The 18,749-nt window shown below is 36.1% G+C and overlaps 1 protein-coding gene across 3 annotated transcripts in view; it reads left to right on the top strand.

Annotated features, from left to right (window-relative positions):
• Nucleotides 1-113: 113 nt before the first annotated feature.
• Nucleotides 114-18,749, top strand: part of AP4E1 (adaptor related protein complex 4 subunit epsilon 1) — a 59,887-nt gene continuing 41,251 nt past the window's right edge. For 2 of the 3 annotated variants that reach the window (XR_014312814.1, XM_082734780.1), the window contains exons 1-8: nt 114-352; nt 2,430-2,501; nt 5,899-6,022; nt 9,621-9,694; nt 10,583-10,704; nt 13,775-13,934; nt 15,567-15,733; nt 18,641-18,714. Coding sequence is in view for 2 of the 3 variants with exons in the window: in XM_082734780.1 (XP_082590906.1) it covers nt 203-352; nt 2,430-2,501; nt 5,899-6,022; nt 9,621-9,694; nt 10,583-10,704; nt 13,775-13,934; nt 15,567-15,733; nt 18,641-18,714 (943 nt within the window). In the remaining variant the exon portion in view is untranslated. The remainder of the gene's footprint in view (nt 353-2,429; nt 2,502-5,898; nt 6,023-9,620; nt 9,695-10,582; nt 10,705-13,774; nt 13,935-15,566; nt 15,734-18,640; nt 18,715-18,749) is intronic. The other variant, XM_082734781.1, reaches the window with a different exon arrangement.

The following is an 18,749-nucleotide window of genomic DNA, read 5'->3' as shown; positions in this document are numbered from 1 at the left end:
AGCCTCTTCCCTGCGCGGCCTCTCGCGCCCTCCGGCGGCCTCTCTTGAGAACGACACTGTCCTTGTCCACGCCGGACGCGAATAAAGATTTCTTCTTCAAACAAACAGGAAGTGTCTACGGAGGCCCGGCGGGCGGCTAGGCAGGGGCCGGGCATGAAGCCGGGCGGCGACCGGATCGCGGGCGGTGGCGGCGGCGGCGGCGATGAGCGACATAGTGGAGAAGACGCTGACGGCGCTGCCGGGACTCTTTTTGCAGAACCAGTCGGTTGGCGGGCCGGCGGGCGTCAAGGCGTCTTTCTCTTCGCGGCTGGGCGGCCTCGTCCGCGGCATCACCGCGCTAACTTCCAAGCACGTAAGTGCTCGCCGGACCGGGAGGTCAGGGGCGCCGGCGAAAAGGCCCCCGCGCTGGGAGGCCCGAGTCCGGCGGCGAGCCTCGGGGTGGGCCCTCCCGCGGGGTTCAGGGACTCCGTGTGTGTCTGTGCGTCCCCGCGTCTGTCTGGAAGCGTCACTTTCCTTCCCGGACTGACAGCTTGGAGGCCGAATTTCCACAGTTGGCCGTGGACACTGAGTCATTATCGTCTGCGGCTGGTCTGTCTAATCTTTGAGTCTCTGTGTATTTCTGGACGTTGAAGTGGAAAAGGACCAAAACGTACTCCATAGGTTGTTTTCGAGGATTAGAGGAGCCATCGAGCGAGTGAAAATACCTAGTGCCGTGGAAGTGCCAGCATCGCTCACCTTCTACAAAGTTTCTGTACAGGTTCTCTCTCACCAGTTCTTTCACACACCGGAACAGAGCCTGCCGTCTGAACCTGTTGTTCAACGTCTTTGGGGAGCTTGAGGTTCTTAGGTTGTAACAACCTTGGGCGGGGGCAACAAAGAAAAAGAGTTAATTCTCCCCAGATAAAAAGTTTGGGCTTTGAAAATGACTAGTTAGAATAGAAGGTATTAAGTTTCCACAAACTTTGGTAGTTGAACCAAGATTCAACAACCTATAAGATTATTTTGTTATGTCATAATTTGTTCAAAAGTTAATTTATGAAGGAGGTTATTATGCGTTAGGCATGGAGGAAAAAGAGTAAAACAAATTTTCTTTTCCCCAAGGAATTGGTCCTTCATCTTGGACTTAAGACAGGTATAAGCAATATACAATGACTTGTAAGTCCCCAGAGAGGAGGATTTTCTTCAAAGTGCCCTTGGAGTTTAATTAAAAGATTTTATTTATTTATTTGACAGAGAGAGATCACAAGTAGGCAGAGAGGCAGGGAGATAGAGAGAAGTGGAAGCAGACTCCCTGCTAAGCAGACTCAATCCCAGGGGACTCAATCCCAGGACCCTGGGATCATGACCCGAGCTGAAGGCAGAGGCTTTAACTCACTGAGCCACCCAGGCGCCCCTAGAACATTCTTTTTAAGTTGAAATAAGATGATGCTCTACTGGATGCTGTATTTCTCCTTCACAGTCAGAAATCGTTATTTATGGACATAATATTGTTTGTCTTAATATTTTGTCCTTTACTCATTTCTGTGAGATTCTGAGTGAAATTAAAAAAATATTTTTGGTCTTAAATTGTAGTTTGGAACTGTACATAGGGTATCTAAATGTGGCAGTACCTCAGGAGTAGTACTTGAGTAAGCTACCTACTGGACATCTGCTGATTGAATGTATAATTTAAAGATAATTTAAGTGTGTAATTTAATGTGTAATTTAAAATGGGGCCAATATTCAAGTGTGCTAAGGAGATGAGATACAATGGAGGTAGCAGAAGTGATCACATTGATGTACTTGTGGATATGAGAGAGAGAGAGAGATGGGAGTTGAAGGAAAGGATGTGAGGAATAGTGAGAAAAGAAGAGGGAAGAGTATAGCTTAAGGGGGAAAAGACCTATTTCTGTTTATTCCCTCATATCCTATTTCTCTATTCTATGAAGACTTTTTACTTTACTTATTAAGATTTTTTTTATTCTTAAGTTATCTCTATACCTATTGTGGGGCTCAAACTCAGAACCCCAAGATGAAGAGTTGGATGCTCCACTGACTGAGCCAGCCGAGGCACCCCAGGACTTTTTATTCTTAAAGGGAAGGTGTGAGACCCTTATCCTGGATGAGTACATGAAAAATTTCTTCTTTCTCTCCACCTTGAATTCAAAACAAAGGAAAACAAAACAAAACATTTTCTGCTAATCTGTCCTTGAGAGGACAGTAGTTAAGTGAAGGAAAAAGGAACGGTGGATTATCCTTTACAGGAATGATTGGGAGGGTTTGGAGAAATGCGTTTAGGGTAATCTTAAGCATGTAATTTTTATAACTGTCCTTTAAAATAACGTTTACTTTTTGTTGAAAGCATTATAAATTTATTTTTCCTTCTAAGAACTACTGCTGCAGTTTGAAAAGACCATTATTCGTGCATTTAATTACTTTCATTTTTTTAGGAGGAAGAGAAACTAATCCAGCAGGAACTGAGTAGTCTGAAAGCAACTGTTTCTGCTCCTACAACAACACTGGTGAGTTTGCATAGTCAGTGCCAGCACATTTAATATTTGAAATCAGGTCCACTATGGAGTCTGTAGTGGCATCTAATTGATCAGTTGCTAAAATCTAATTTATCATAGTCACAATTAGTTATGGATGGTAGCAGGTCAGACACAAGCTTAAGCTTTTTTGTTTTGTTTTGTTTTGTTTACAGGCATACAGTTGTTTATTTTAGCATTGTTAGTTAGCTTTTTATTATTTACTGGCTGCACTAGAGTAAGGCTTGCTTGACTGATGCCAATTCAGTGCCAGCATGATGATAATTACATAAATGTGGCAATACTCATGGGACCCCAGTGCTGATCTTATTGTTTTAATGTTGTGTAGTGGGAAAATGTTATGCTATATCATTTATTTAAAGTAATATTTTCAGTCCTGAATTGGTATATTACAGATCTCTCATTTTGCTCTTCTACATCTTAGAGTATAGGTGAATGAGGTAGAAAATGGTTTTCTTGCTGTAAAACACTGTATTGCACAACAGTGAAATCAAGTTCCAGTTATTTTAGAACTTGAGCCATATAACTTGATTTCTCAAAAAGCCTTTTTACCAGCTATTTAATGAGTAGCCTCTGTGCAGGCCACTGTCCCTACATAGTTTCATTAAGATCTAAGTTTTTTTTTTCCTTTCAATTTTCATGTGGTTTCATATAATGAGATTTTGCCAAGCAACATTATTCAGCAAATACTTAGTGAGTATTCTCCCTCTTCTAATAAGAATATTAGGGTGAATATTTTGCATGAACACACGATCATGTACATGAATAACATTTTTATAGCTTAAGAGAATGTATATATTTCCTTTTATGATCATAGTAATATTTGGAAAAATGAACCTCAAAGCATAGTTAATCTGATATATTTATGTGTGTGTATATATGTATATGTATGTGTATAGATAGGTATATGTGTGTATATGTATGAAATCATTGTGTATTTATTCATGATACTTGATAGAAATGTTAAGCAGAAATGGTTTCTTTCCTTTTACTTTGTTTGATTTCCATTTTTATTGACACACCTGGAGAAATAAGATAAATAGGTAGAACTTAGGGAGCCAGATTTTGGATGGTAGATTTTATAATAATTATGGCTATCCAGCTCCAGGCATGCTTTTTTTTTTTTTTTTTTTAAATTAGAGAGAGAGCAAGCATGATGTGGGAGGGGTAGAGAGAGGAGAGAGGGAATCCCAAGCATGCTCCACCCTCAGCATGGAGTCCCATGCAGGCTCCTTCCATGACCCTGAGGTCATGACCTGAGCCAAAATTGTAAGTCAGATGCTTAACCAACTGAGCCACCCAGGTGCCTCTGGGCATGCTTTGTAGTCTGTCTCTGAGGTGGTTGGGTAAAGGTTCCATGAGAGTTTGTTAGAGAAATTGTAAAAAAAAAAAATAATTCTGCAGTAGGGAATGGACTTTCTTCTCATAAACTAGGAGAATAAAAATGTATGCTATAGAAAGTTACAAAACCAGGGATGAAATTTAATGGATTAGATGAATACTTTCACTCCTAATTGATGTGGAAGCCTTTTAAGAGGAACTTCCAGTATCTTTTAAGCTTGTTTTTTTCAGTGTTTAGTAGTCTTAATATACTAATGAATTAATTGTTACTACTTTAAACATAAGTGACCTGAATTAAATCTTATTTTCCAAGGATTTTCCTATGGTTTCTTTTAAAACTCTTCACGTTTATGTATATAAATATGATATGTGTGTATATATATATATATATATATATATATAAATACATACATTTATAAATATGAATTAGTATATATTATTATCCTTACTTAAAATACTTATTATTTTCTAAGTATTTTGTATAATACACTAACCTAGTTAATTTTTATTTTTTTATTCTTTTATTTTTATTTATTTTTTTAAGATTTTATTTATTTATTTGACAGAGATCAGAAGTAGGCAGAGAGTCTGGCAGAGAGAGAGAGGAGGAAGCAGGCTCCCTGCAGAGCAGAGAGCATGATGCAGGGCTCGATCCCAGGGCCCTGGGATCATGACCTGAGCCAAAGGCAGAGGCTTTAACACACTGAGCCACCCAGGCGCCCCATGACCTAGTTAATTTTTAGATATTAAAATGGGCTGTGGACTTATATTAAAGCACATTTTATTTATATTTTAAATTTATGATTAAAATTTGCTATAAATGTTGAAAATGCAAATATTATTATACTAATAAAACAAATTATAGAATCTCCTAAAACAACTTATTAGCTTCTGTTAGAAATACTGAAAGACCCAGTTAAAAAATTAAATGTTGGAATAGCTATAGCATTAATGATATCATGCCTTCTGTTCCTAATTACTGAGAGTTATTTAAAAAGAATGCCAGTAAAACAAACTATTGCATATTATGTACAGTAAAATAATTCTGAAGAAAGTCTGGGTGCAGTTTGGTTTTTAAATGTAAACATTTTCTTTACAGTAAAATAATTCTGAAGAAAGTCTGGGTGCAGTTTGGTTTTTAAATGTAAACATTTTCATTACAAATTATTACTAACTTATGGGAATTTTATGGATGTTTTCATTTAGCAAAGAATATTAAAATTATGTGCTCCAATCTAGAAGCCAAGTCATAATACCATGGGTGAAATTTTGCCTGAAGATCATGTGTCTCATATTATAACCACAGGGACACCTAGAATTAGGAAGAGCTATAGTTCGGGTGCCTGGATGGCTCAATCAGTTGAGTGTCCAACTTTTGTTTTTGGTTCAGTCATGATCTGGGGGTTGTGAGATCAAGCCTGGTGTCGGGCTCCGTGCTGAGTGTAGAGCCTGCTTAAGAGTTTCTTGCTCGCAGGGTGCCTAGGTGGCTCAGCGGTTAAGTGTCTGCCTTTGGCTCAGGTCATGATCTCAGGGTCCTGGGATTGAGCCCTGCATCGGGCTCTGCTCAGCAGGGAGCCTGCTCCCCATCTCTCTCTGCCTGCTTCTCTGCCTGCTTGTGATCTCTCTCAAATAAATAAATAAATAAATAATGCTTAAAAAATTATTTAAAAAAAAAGAGTCTCTTGCTCCTTCTCCCTCTGCCACTCATCCTGCTTGTGCACATGTGTGTTCTGTCAAAAAAATAAAGAAGTCTTAAAAATAAAAAAAGAAATAGCTATGGTTGATTCATTTTATAATGTTGCCACTAACAAAATGTTAAAATAATTTTACTTAAACTGTTAGTAAGCTAAGTTTTGGAGCAACCTCTATTTATAAAGTTTGACTTCAGATTATGAATTTATAATATGTATATCTTTTATTTCTTCAGTGCCAGGATTAAGAGATCTCCCTGTGAAATGCAACATAATTTAAGACTTAAAATCAAAGTATTCTATTTATTTATTCAGTTACTGGATATTTTGTTTTGCAGAAAATGATGAAGGAATGTATGGTGAGACTTATATATTGTGAAATGCTTGGATATGATGCTTCCTTTGGCTACATACATGCAATCAAGTTGGCACAACAAGGAAACCTTTTAGAAAAAAGAGTAGGTATGTATGTGTGTAAGGTTTTTGTACTTAATGTTGCACTTAAAGTGCCAGGAACTAGGTAAAATCAATGATGGTGAGTATATAGGGTGTTTTTAGAAAACTGCCTTGTAATTTCCAAAGCTTTAAAAGAGAACACTTCAAAAACTCAAATCTGTAAGTGAAATTACTCTTACTGATCCATAGCATTATGGGGTTATGGAGATTAAAAATTACCCATTTTTGTGATTGTTGGTTGACTGTCTGTATTTGTCAAAACTCATTAAGGCATACACTTAAAAATGAGTGCATTTTCTTGTGTTTAAATTATATCTCAGCAAAGCTGATTTTAAATTCTGCCTGACCTCATCAATTCAATGATCAGAAAAGTTTCCTTATAGAATAAAAACTGAAATTTACTTGAATAATTTAAAATATACTCTTCTTAGTTTCATAAATGTTAGCTGTGAGGATTAGAGGTATCTCTTAAAAAGTTTTGTCTTCTTAATATTAGGGCTATTAGGAAATATCCTTTTAAATAAGGGCTTAAATCTTTTGCTCATGTAGGTTCAGCTGTGTATCAGAATCCAAGAAGGAAACACGTGAGAGTATTATAGGAGTACAACATGTTCTTTATTCAAAACAGTTGATAATGTCATGTTTTCAAGGACCAGCATTCTTCACAAATTATATTCACCTCTGTCAGATGATGGGGTGGAGGAGAGAGATATTTTGGGGAAGATTCTAAGACCAGGTGCACCCAGTATTCTATTTATTGAAACTCACTCCACTCTTTGAGATTTGTTGTATTCTTCCCTCCAAGGGGAATGTCTTCTGGCATGCTGTCTGTCCCTCATTGTACTCCAAATCAAGTTTTACTCTTTCGTGATCACCTGGGTGGCTTTTACCATCTGTTATCTTATGATGTTGCCTTTTCATATATTAATGTTTTATTAATGTTTTTAGCTCTCTAACTAATTCTAAGATCCCTAAAGGCAGGGAAAATTTGAAAACAATAGGCAGTCAATATGAAATGGTTGGTGCTGTGATTTTGTATAGCTGTTGCTATGTTGTGCTTCTTAGACGGTCATAAAATTTTTTTCATTTTCTACTTAATTTTATTTTAAAAATTGTTCAAAAGTTAGGACCTTATAAAAAGGTATAATCAAAGAAGTCTGACTTTTATCTCTGACCTCTCTTACCCAGTTTGTTCCTTAACTCCTTTAGGTAACATTTTCATTAGTTTCTGATTAATCTTTCCATTGTTTCTTTTTGTAAAACAAGCAAATGCACCAGTATACTCAAACACTCTCTCTTATGCAAAAGATAATATGGCTATCTAGATTATTCTACACCTTGTTTTGAAATCTTCATACTTCTATACAGTTGCATCATTTTCATTGGATGGATGGATAGGCTATAGTTTTTTCCATCAGGTCTCTGTTGGTAGACATATGGGTTATTTTTTATTTTTTGCTCTTGTAAATAATGTTGCAGTGAATAAGCTTGTACAGGTGTTATGCATAATTATGAAAACTTATTTTGACAGAGACCTCAGAGTCATTTTTATTGAGGTTTATGGTCTTAGGGAAATATTTTATTGCCATGTGGAAAAACATTTATCTATAGGTATTGACTTTTTTATGTGTGCTAATGAGTAGAAATTTTTTTTAAGATAACTTTATTTATTTATTTAAAAGTTTTTATTTATTTGAGAGAGACAGTGAGAGCGAGCATGAGAGGGAGAATGTCAGAGGGAGAAGCAGACTCCCTGTGGAGCTGGGAACACAATGTGAGTCTCGATCCTGGAACTCCCGGATCATGACCTAAGCTGAAGGCATTGCTTAACCAACTGAGCCACCCAGACACCCCTAAGATAGCATTTAAACCTTTTATATATCTTCACTTTGGTGCTATTGCCTCTCAGCTTTCCTGAGATGTATAAGACTAATTTTGTTGCTTTCTCTGATGGAGACACCTTCTTATTTTTTTTTAGAAATATAATTGAATAAAATACATTTTGGTACATTAAATCAGACATGATGTTAGGTGCTTTATCTTGGGAGATAGGACAAAACTGAGGCTTAGAAAGGTTAAGTCACTTGTCTAAGGTCATACAGCTAATAAAGGGTGGATCCTGAATGTAAACCCAAGTATGTATGAGTCAAAGCTTATATTCTTATTCTATGTTACACTTTTATATCAAACATATTCCTTAATCATAGTCATTATTCTTTTCTTCTGGAAACTTTTCATCTTTTGAGTCACCAAATATTCTCTCCCCTATTTCCTGAGAGTCAAAATAGTTAAGGATATTCTTTGTAACAGATAAAATTAAGGTTTTCTTGAGATGGTCTTTGAATTTGTTCATCTTCTCATACCCTGATATTGGTGACTTGGGTGTGGGTGATATCTTGGCTGATCACATGAGTTCTCAGCATTCTGTAAGACCTAATCTCTTTAAATGCTCCCTAATGTTTTTCTCATCTCTTTTTTGCCCCTGGTTATAGTCTTTTTTCTTTGTCATGGTGCTACTTCTTGGTTGTGAGAATAGGTGGTTTCTAACAGCTTTCCCATGATTCCCAGCAGACACACACACAGTGTGTGGATAATGGTGAGGACAGTTAGACTCCCTAATGAGAGGACTGAAAGAATTGAGAAGAATGGAAAACAGTGAGGATGGAAGTCAGGGAATAGGACCTCAGTGTAAACTGTGTGGAGAGACAGGACAGCATAGGGATTAAAACATAAGTTAACTCCTACTGACTGGGTTTGAGTGCTGGCTCCACCATGTACTAGCCATAGACTTTGTGCAGTTACCCTTTATGGGCCTCATATTCTTTTGGGGGATAATAAGACTTCATAGAGTGGTAAGGATTGAATGAGGTGAGGCTTGTAATGTACTGATCCATAGTAACTGTCTAACAAATATTTATCAGTATGAAGGGTGACAAGAAAGTGACATGGAGTATCTAGAGTCCATGTACATGCATCTGTCATAGTATTAATTTATGTCCTCAATCGTAAGATGTCCTTTTTAATATTGAAATAAAAATGCTTACTTAAATCAATGATTCCATTTAATGTGCTAGACAGTGTTTCCTCTACAACTGTTATTCCTTCAATAGTGTATCTTCATATTGAGAAAATAAGGTATTGTTTATGGCTTAATATATGATTTATATCGTATGCAATGGTAGGGGGTGGCTCATTCAATAATAACAAATTGCCAGTAACTCCCTAGTAACTACAGTAGCTTTTAGTTTTTCAACAGTTGTATGTTTGATTACAAGATAGATTGACTGATTGTGTAGAGATATGCACAGAAGATAGAAGATGTATTTCTTATGTCATTTATAGGACTTCAAGTTAGTACAGAGAACCTCTTTTCTGTTTCAGGTATATCCTGTGATACTTAATTATGAAAGATTTCAGGATGAAGAACATCTGAAATCTTCCTGAAGTTTTTGAACCTCATATTTTGCAATCTGTCTTTATAGTTAACCTGAAGCTGTTATCTTTGACACTTAAATTTTTAAATATATTATTGCTTTGTTTAATTTCTTGAGAAAAGTTCATTTTTATTAGGTAATAATGAGACTTTCCCCCTCAAATTTTATAGGTTATTTGGCTGTTTCTTTATTCCTACATGAAAATCATGAACTGCTGCTTCTCCTTGTGAATACAGTTGTAAAGGTACTATATTATATGTTGGTAAATATGAAGTCTGAAATTAGTCTTCCAGGTATCTGACATTTTACCTCAATCATACTGAATTAGATATTTTTAGAAGAAGCCAGGCTTACAGAATGGGCTTAGAAAGATCTTTATTTTTAAAAATTAATTATTAATTTATTTTTAAAAGATTTTATTTATTTATTTGACAGACAGAGTTCCCAAGTAGGCAGAGAGGAAGGCAGAGAGAGAGGGGGAAGCAGGCTTCCTGCTGAGCAGAGAGCCTGATGCAGGGCTCAATCCCAGGACCCTGAGATCATAACCTGAGTCCAAGGCAGGCGCTTTAACCCACTGAGCCACCTAGGCACCCCTAGAAAGATCTTTTAGATCAGTTTCTGAGTTTGTAAAATGAGGCTAATAATAGACCTTAACCCAGTTGTAGGGGTTAAGTGAAACATTCTCCTACTGCTGTTATGGTTTCATTTGAAAGCAAATCTCTAGACTTTTATTGTTTTTATTTTTATTTTTTAAAAGACTTTACTTATTTATTAGACAGAGATCACAAGTAGGCAGACAGGCAGGCAGAGAGAGAGAGTGGAGGAAGCAGGCTCCTGGCTGAGCAGAGAGCCCAATGCAGGGCTCGATCCCAGGACCCTGATATCATGATCTGAGCCGAAGGCAGAGGCTTAACCCACTGAGCCACCTAGGCGCCCCACAAATCTCTAGACTTTTAGTCAGATGCACATTTCTGGCTGTTGTCTTTTTCTCTAGGATCTGTTCTGAATGTACAAATTAATTATAAAGTTAGTAGAAAACTATATACATGTAGGACCATTGCAATGTTGAACTCACTAACCCTAAATTTCAAGATTTGCACTGAATGTTTTGTTTGCTTAATCATTACATCAGGACTTGCAGAGCACTAACCTGGTAGAAGTATGTATGGCTCTTACTATCGTCAGCCAGATTTTCCCTCGAGAAATGATTCCAGCTGTTCTTCCATTAATTGAAGATAAACTTCAGCATTCTAAGTAAGTAAATTATTTTGGGGTACCTCTCTATACTATATATTTCAAAACAAAAATTTATACTAAAAATTTTATTATAACTTAATGCTGTTAGGGTGGAAGATATCCTTTGATTGCCAGATATAATGCAAAAATCCCTAATAGCATTGTCCTTCATTTTTTGTGGGTTCGAGAAAATGCCAGGTAGCTTTCTAAATTTAAACTGAGAGGCAGTGAGGTTTAGTGTCAGGAATCCATGGCTTTTCTCCCAGTTCTACCACTAACCAGCAGTGGTCCTCTTTTTCCTTTGGCTATATGGGGTTGGTTGAAGCATGTTAGTTTTCACAGAGTTGTTTTGAGGATAAAGTGACATAATGGAAAAAATCTGGTAGTGGTTCAAGAGCTATGAATGCAGACCTTCAGTGTGTTGAGGTTGCTTTCATAGCAAAATTGTAGTGTTCAAATTCTATTTTATAGCAGAATGTATCCAGATAAACCTTAACTTACAGTATTTTGCTAATCCTATCTTATAAGATTCCTTAACTCTCCTTATCAGTTTGACTTACTTTTTCACAAGTTATTATTTTTTTTAAAGATTTTATTTATTTATCTAAGAGAGAGTGAGAGTGAGAGCAAGAGAGCACAAGCAGGGAGAGGGAAAAGCAGGCTGTCTGATGAGCAGGGAGCCTGATGTGGGACTCGATCCTGGGACTCCAGGATCATGACCTGAGCTGCAGGCAGATGCTTAACTGACTGAGCCACCCAGGCGCCCCTTTTTGTTTTATTTCATTTTTGTTCTGTTCTTGACGAAGTTCCGTAACTTTATAACCTTTAGAGCTAGGAAATAGTTTGCAATCACTTTTTCCTTTTTTTTTTTTTTTTTGGTGATTACAATATTTTAGTTATACGTACATTCTTAATATTTTTTGTTAATGTTTTATTTATGTCAGATGTGTGTTCAGAACAAATGATGGCTATAGACAATTAATTACTGGAAATAAAATACAGTTTTTCTTAGATAATTACTGGTTGATCTGATCATAGCAGAGAAATGTAAATTTCTCTTATCCCCACTGTTTTGTGATAATTAAATACTTAGCCTTTGTGTGAAATCCTTCTGAGAACTGAATTTTTCCTTATTGCTCCTCATGTACTCTAATTTCAAATCCTGGCCTCTCCTGTTTTTCACCAGTTAGACTTTTTGAAACTCTGCTTCTGCCATTATGGCCATACCTAACTCCATGCAGAAGAACATGGGTCAGAGCTATAGGTAGGCCAGTGGATGTCACAAAGATGATGGTTGGCCTTGACTTTTGAATTTCACCATGCCAGACCTATGGCCTCAATCCAGGTCTCCTGATGTCTTTTGTTGGTACCACCACAAAGGGCCAGGCCTGCAGATTCCTGAGCCTGTTGAGTGTTTACATTTCATCGTCTCGTTTACCTATTCTTTCTCAGAACTGATATTTGTTAACCCTTAATAGCAATACATATACTGAGATGTAGTTTATAGGCACCATAGTATTAATAATATTGAGGGCAAATCTGTTGTTAATCTGCTTTTTTTTTCCGCCCTGGCATAGTTTGCCTAGGAAGGTAGTGAGTTGCTTGTTAATGGAAATTAAAAGAAGCTAAATTTGACATTTGTTAGGAATATTCTAAAAGGTATTTTTGAGTGGAACATATTGGATTGCATTGAATAATCTCAATTTTGAGATTCTATGATTTTAGGTAATAGAAATACTTTAATTAAGGAACCCTAAAAGTAAATACTTCACTTTTGTGACACTTGCTGCTGTTATGAGCACTGCCAGCATAGCCTGCAAATATGCTATATATATATATTTTTTTAAGATTTTATTTATTTATTTATTTGACAGAGAGAAATCACAGTAGACAGAGAGGCAGGCAGAGAGAGAGAGAGAGGGAAGCAGGCTCCCCGCTGAGCAGAGACCCGGATACGGGACTCGATCCCAGGACCCTGAGATCATGACCTGAGCTGAAGGCGGAGGCTTAACCCACTGAGCCACCCAGGTGCCCCACAAATATGCTATATTTAGAAGGAGGCATGAGTGAGAATAACAAGGGATATACTTCCTTGGAAATTACAATAGAACATAGGATAGCAACTTCTCATTTTGCTTCTTGTGTGCTAGACATTATCTGTTAAAAATTAAGTGTAGGATTAGTGTGTGCTTTCCTTTTCATTTTTTTTTAAGGTTTTACTTGAGAAAGAGAGTGTAAGGAAGAGCAGGAAGAGGGTGGGAGGGATAGGCTCTCACTGAGCAGGGAGCCCAATGTGGGGCTTCATTCCAGGACCCCAAGATCATGACCTAAGCTGAAGGCAGACACTCAACCCACTGAGACACCCAGGTGTTCCTACTTTCCTCTTCATTGTAATGACATTTTTGAAACATGAGTTGGGCAAGGGGAAGAGTAACATCTTTTAATGTGAGTCTCCCTTTCTATTGCCCTGCCTCCCTAAAGTATTTGGAATACGCTTGCCCATGGTACAAAAAAAGAAATAATAGAAGGTAAAATATTAATGAGATTTCCAATATTAATAAAGAGACTGTTTATTAGTAGACAGAACTACCTTTATAAGTTAGAATTGTTGATTCTTTCCTAATTTCTAGAGAGAGGGCTTTCAAAAAATGGAATTAGGGAATTAAAGAGTTTATTCATATTGGGGAGGATATGAGATATGGTGAGTGCTGTGAAATGTGTAAGCCTGATGATTCACAGACCTGTACCTTTGGGGCAAATAATACATTATATGTTAATGAAAAAAAGTTTGTTTATTTTCCTTGTTTGTTCTGGTTTCAAAAATAATAAATGCATGCTTGTTACCAAAAATTATGTAACTACAGAAATGTATAACATGGGTGTTTAGTCTCTTGAGCTTTTACCTCCTGGAGATAACCACTTTTTATAGTTTAGTGGATTAGAATAAAGAAATGAACAAAAATGAGTAATTCTTTCTTTTTAGATTAAGGTAATAACTGCTATCCTAGAATCATTTCATCTACAATCTTTTCCAACTAAATGCCTGACAAGTCAGATGGTTTGTTTAGATTTTATTTTTTATCTTTAGGGAGATTATACGAAGAAAAGCTGTTCTGGCATTATATAAATTCTATCTCATTGCTCCTAATCAAGTACAGCATATTCACATTAAGTTTCGGAAAGCACTTTGTGACAGAGATGTTGGGGTCATGGCTGCTTCTTTGCACATATACTTTAGGATGATTAAGGTAAGTTGGAAATTTCAGGAGATACTGAGCAGTTGCTATTAGAAAAAGGTAGTTATAAAAAAAATGTTAATTATGGAATTAAATGGAAACTCAGATTTTTCAGTAAAATGCTGAATTAACATTGCAGGTTTTTATTACTGACTCTTTAATAGTAATTTTTGCAAGTTGTTTGATAGCATGAGTTGTAGGCACATTACAAAGTTAGTCTCTTTTTTAAATGACTAAGTTTTTTAAGTTACTAAAGACACATGGAAAAATGGTAGCTATAGGAGGTGATTGAAATATCCATATTTGTTGTTTTTCAAGCAGTGACTTTCTTTTAAATTAAATAACTTATATATCAGAGAGAGAGAGAGCACGAGCAGGGGGAGGGCCAGAGGGAGAAGGAGAAGTAGACTCCTCGCTGGGCGTGGAGCCCTACTTGGGGCCTGGTGTGTGAGGCCAGATTCTTGGACTCCTAGATTGTGACCTGAACTGAAGTCAGACATTTAACCAACTGAGCCACCCAGGTGCCCGAAGCAGTGACTTTCTTTCATACAACTTCATGAGAAGTCTAATGAGCTTCTAGAAATAAGGAGAGCCAGTGCAAGGTATATAGACTACAGTGTTGACTCCTTACATTGATACTGTGTCAGATGTTAAAGGAATGTTGAATGGTATGGTAAACTTTTCTAAATGGTGATATAGATTTATACTAATTCAGCCCCAGTCTATTGCCTGAAAACCTTTGTATGTTTTATGTATATGTGAGAGACTTGATGACTATTATAAAACAAAATGGCATATTTATTGAATTCAGTTTACAATGACAGAATTGAAGATTGTGTTCATTTTTATGCATTGTGCTCCAAAATATATTGGTATAAAATAGATATTTGATGTTAAATCTTATTTTCCTCTAATGTTTACTAAACTTTGAAAGAGCTATTATTTCCCTTCCAAAAAGGTGTCCTTGATAATGAAATTAAAAACTACAATGAAGAATCTGATGTTTACTTTGAGGAATGTGTATGTAATTTCCCCAGTTCAAGAGATTAGTCAGATAGATAATCAAAGCACACTCATTCAGGTATGTTTAAATACTGTAGGATTAATTAATTTTTAAAAGGCAGATGCACTGATTCTGAGAGGTTTGAATGTTTGAGTAGACTTGACTGCTATGAGCTCTTCCACCCAGAACACAGATCGTTTACATGAGAAGTCTTTTGCAAACAAAGTTCAGAGACTGCAAACAGGCCTTGATCTTCATCAAAAGTAGAAATAATACCCCTTATCAGTGTGCCTTTCATTCCCCTTTTTGATTTAATTGCTGATATTGGTTAGTAAAATCTCTATATAAGATATAATTATAAGAAATTATGAAATGTGATTAAGACTCTGTGTGGGTACAGGTAGCTATTGGTGGAAGTTTTTTGGGGAATGATTCAGCTTTGGATCAGGTAGCTAGAGCAGTTTCATCAAGGAGGAAATCTAATTAGATTGGAGTACTGTTTCATTAAATGTGCACCTGAAATTTCTAAGTGAACATACAGATATAATCTAAGTTAGATTCTGTATGGCATTTCAACCAGGTCTATTTTATATTTGTTAAGACATTAACAGAAGATTTTTTGTTTTGTTTTTTGGATATAGGAGAATTCATCTGGATATAAAGACTTGACGGGGAGTTTTGTAACAATACTGAAGCAAGTAGTTGGAGGAAAGCTCCCAGTAGATTTCAATTACCACAGTGTGCCAGCACCATGGTTACAAATCCAGCTTTTGCGAATACTAGGACTTCTAGGAAAAGATGATCAAAGGTAAACTGTTCTAAGTAAACTTGATACCTTGATAGCCTTCATCTAGAAGTTTCATAAATCAGATTCTCCCAATGTTAAATAAACCACCGTAGGAAGGACATAACAGGTTGCTAGGATAGGATAATCCTGGCTCTCTGCTTATCTAAATCCTGCTCATAGAGAAAGGGACCTCTGAGGCTCCATATCTTTCATGAAGCTTCTTAATCATTCTAGTTTAGGGATTGGGAAACTTTCTGGGCCAGAAAGTTTCAGACAATAGGGCCAGACAATAAATATTTTAAGCTTTGTGGGTGTATGTTGTCTCTTGCAGCCATTCAAGCCTGCTATTGTATAACTCAAAAGGACAATCCATAAATGAATGAACATTGCTGTGTTCCAAAAAAATTTATGGATGTTAAACCTGAATTTCATATAATCTTTATGTATTGTGAAATATTCTTTTGATCTTTTTCCCCCAATCATCTAAAAATGTGAAAACTGTACAAAAACAAACATCCAGCCAGGATAGGCCTGCAGACTTTAGTTTGCTGACTCTTGCTCTGGTTGGATGTGAGTGCTTCATTTTAAGTCATTTGTCTAAGTTACTCTTTTTTTTTTAATATAATTTTTATGGGTGTCTTTTCAATGATATATATTTTGCCATAGTTTTCAAACTTACAGAAAAGTTCCAAGAACAGTACAAGAAGCTTCCTTAAACCCTTTTCCTAGAGACATCAATTATTTGCATTTGTGTTATTATTCTTTCTCACTCTCTATATATTTGTGTGTGTGCCACATATTTTAAAATTTTTTTCCTGAACTGTTCAAGAGCAAGCCCAACTAAATTTTAGTTCCCTTGAGAGCAAGGACCATGGCTTGAGTCCTTAATGTGTTTCTCTCTTAAGAAAATATTTGCAAAAATAATTTTGCTAATCGGTGTTTTGACTTTATGAGAGATGGTTCTCCTCTGTGCATTTGGGTACCTTCTAATTCTTTAGCCTGTCTTTAGGAAGGGATTGTCTTCTAGGCTCTTGCTCCTCCTAGTGCCTTGTCAGTGTCATGTCAGTTTGCATTTCCCTGGAGCTCCTAATGAGAGCCAATTGGACTGTATCACTCCTGGTATTGCTATGTTACTTTTTCTGTGTTTCTGAATCTCAATTCCTGATGAAACCTAAGTGAAAAAACTGGAGGTGATGGGAGTAGATATGCACATTACAATGTTTGTCCTAATTTTATTTTATATAATCCAGCATCTCCTGTTGTGTGGCTCTAGTTGGAGTTCACTGGAATTCTGTTTTAAAATCATGAATTTCATGGTAATGCAACTAGACCTTACTGGTCTAAAAAGATCCAGTGACTTTGGAGGCATTTAGTGAATTTACTAAATTCATTAACTCATTATTTTTCTTACTTCCTTTATGGATGAATTTAGGGATTATGTACAAAGTTACAAAGCTTATGTACAAAGAGAGTGCTTACCTCCAGAGAGCTCAGTTGAATAGAATTAGGCTCAGTGAAATGAATAAAGAGGGGAACTCTTATGATGTTGTGGAACATTAGAATATTTTCTCCTTTTTTGTCCCAACTCTGACATTTTCTGTTAACACAAATCTTGTATTTCTTAAACCATGCTTAGCTCAGTGTGGCAAGTAAAAATGTTATTTTATAACAGGATTTCAGTGTATTTAATTGAAAGAGCTAATTTACTGGAAAAGTCTTTTTATATTTATATTCTTTTGTCTGTTTGAATATTTTCTTGTATTTTATAGCATTCTTTGTCTTAGGGTATTAATGTTGCTTGATCATGTCTGCAGATGTTTCCACATTTTCATGTGGTTAATTATGACTCTTATGCCAGACATTGGCTTTTAAAATATAGAAGACTATACTGTAATCTAGGTGTAGAATTACCAAATTTGGGGTGAGGGGGAGGGTTGTAATGTCTGCTTTGTGGTTACTGTCTAGAAAAAGTGCTTACACAATAAAATGAGGGATTTTAGAATATGGTTCTGGATTCCCACTGGGTAGTTACCCTTTAGTCAAGACAGAATAAAAGCACATGCACTTCAGATTAAATTTTATAACTGTATATTTGGAAAAAAGAAATTTTCTGAAAAAGGTGTAACATACATCACAAGTTATTTGTGTCGCCTCACATTATTTTGATCTCTTTGTTTTACAGTGTAGTTTCTCTGCAAGACTACTCTGTGTATTGTATGTGATGTAGTTTTTTTTCTGTTATTGCTTTTTGAATCTGAAACAGAAATGCCAGTTGAGAAGCCATAGTTTCACACTGACCTCTTGCAGAAGACTTTTCTAGGTTGGGAGGCAGAGTGCTCTACAAAGCACTGCATTTTCTTATAGTATCTACCTCAGCCCAGTTACTGTAACTGTAATCAGTAACCACAAAGATACAGGAATGATAGAAACCCTTTTCATAAGATGTGATCTTTTCATATTTAATGTAAATGAAAGTTGAAATTTTTTTTCCAGAGAACCTGGTGCTATTCAAAGAAAGACTACTGTTTGAATATTTTTTAAAGACTATGTGGTTACCATCTGGAATAATCTGGATGTGTGACATTTTACAGTAGTAATTTGAAACAGGTAGCATATTTTACTATAAATAAAATTATAAAGATATTCAAACAGAAGCCTGATTTATAGACTAGGTACAGGTAGAGGAAAGAGTTGATTGACTTTAGATATCTCTCCATTGACTAGTTAGCTTTGATAAAGCAGGGAATTAAACTCATGAAAAAGAACAAATGGAATCTTAAAGAAGTGAAGTTCTATTAAGTTCATAAAATGAATTTCTTTCACTTCTTTTCTGTAGATCCTCAGTTTTAAAGAGAGAGAAGTTTGAAAAACTGTTTTATTGAGTTATAATACTATAATTCTACTGCAAATAAAATATCTTTTAAACAGGACAAGTGAATTAATGTATGATGTTCTTGATGAATCCTTACGAAGAGCCGAGTTAAATCACAATGTCACATATGGTAGGTAACATATGTAAATGCTACTCTAATGATTA

Source organism: Mustela nivalis (assembly GCF_964662115.1).
Source record: "Mustela nivalis genome assembly, chromosome: 6".
Lineage (NCBI taxonomy): Eukaryota > Metazoa > Chordata > Mammalia > Carnivora > Mustelidae > Mustela > Mustela nivalis.
Note: the sequence above shows the minus strand (reverse complement) of the source record. Positions and strands in the feature narration are given on the sequence as shown.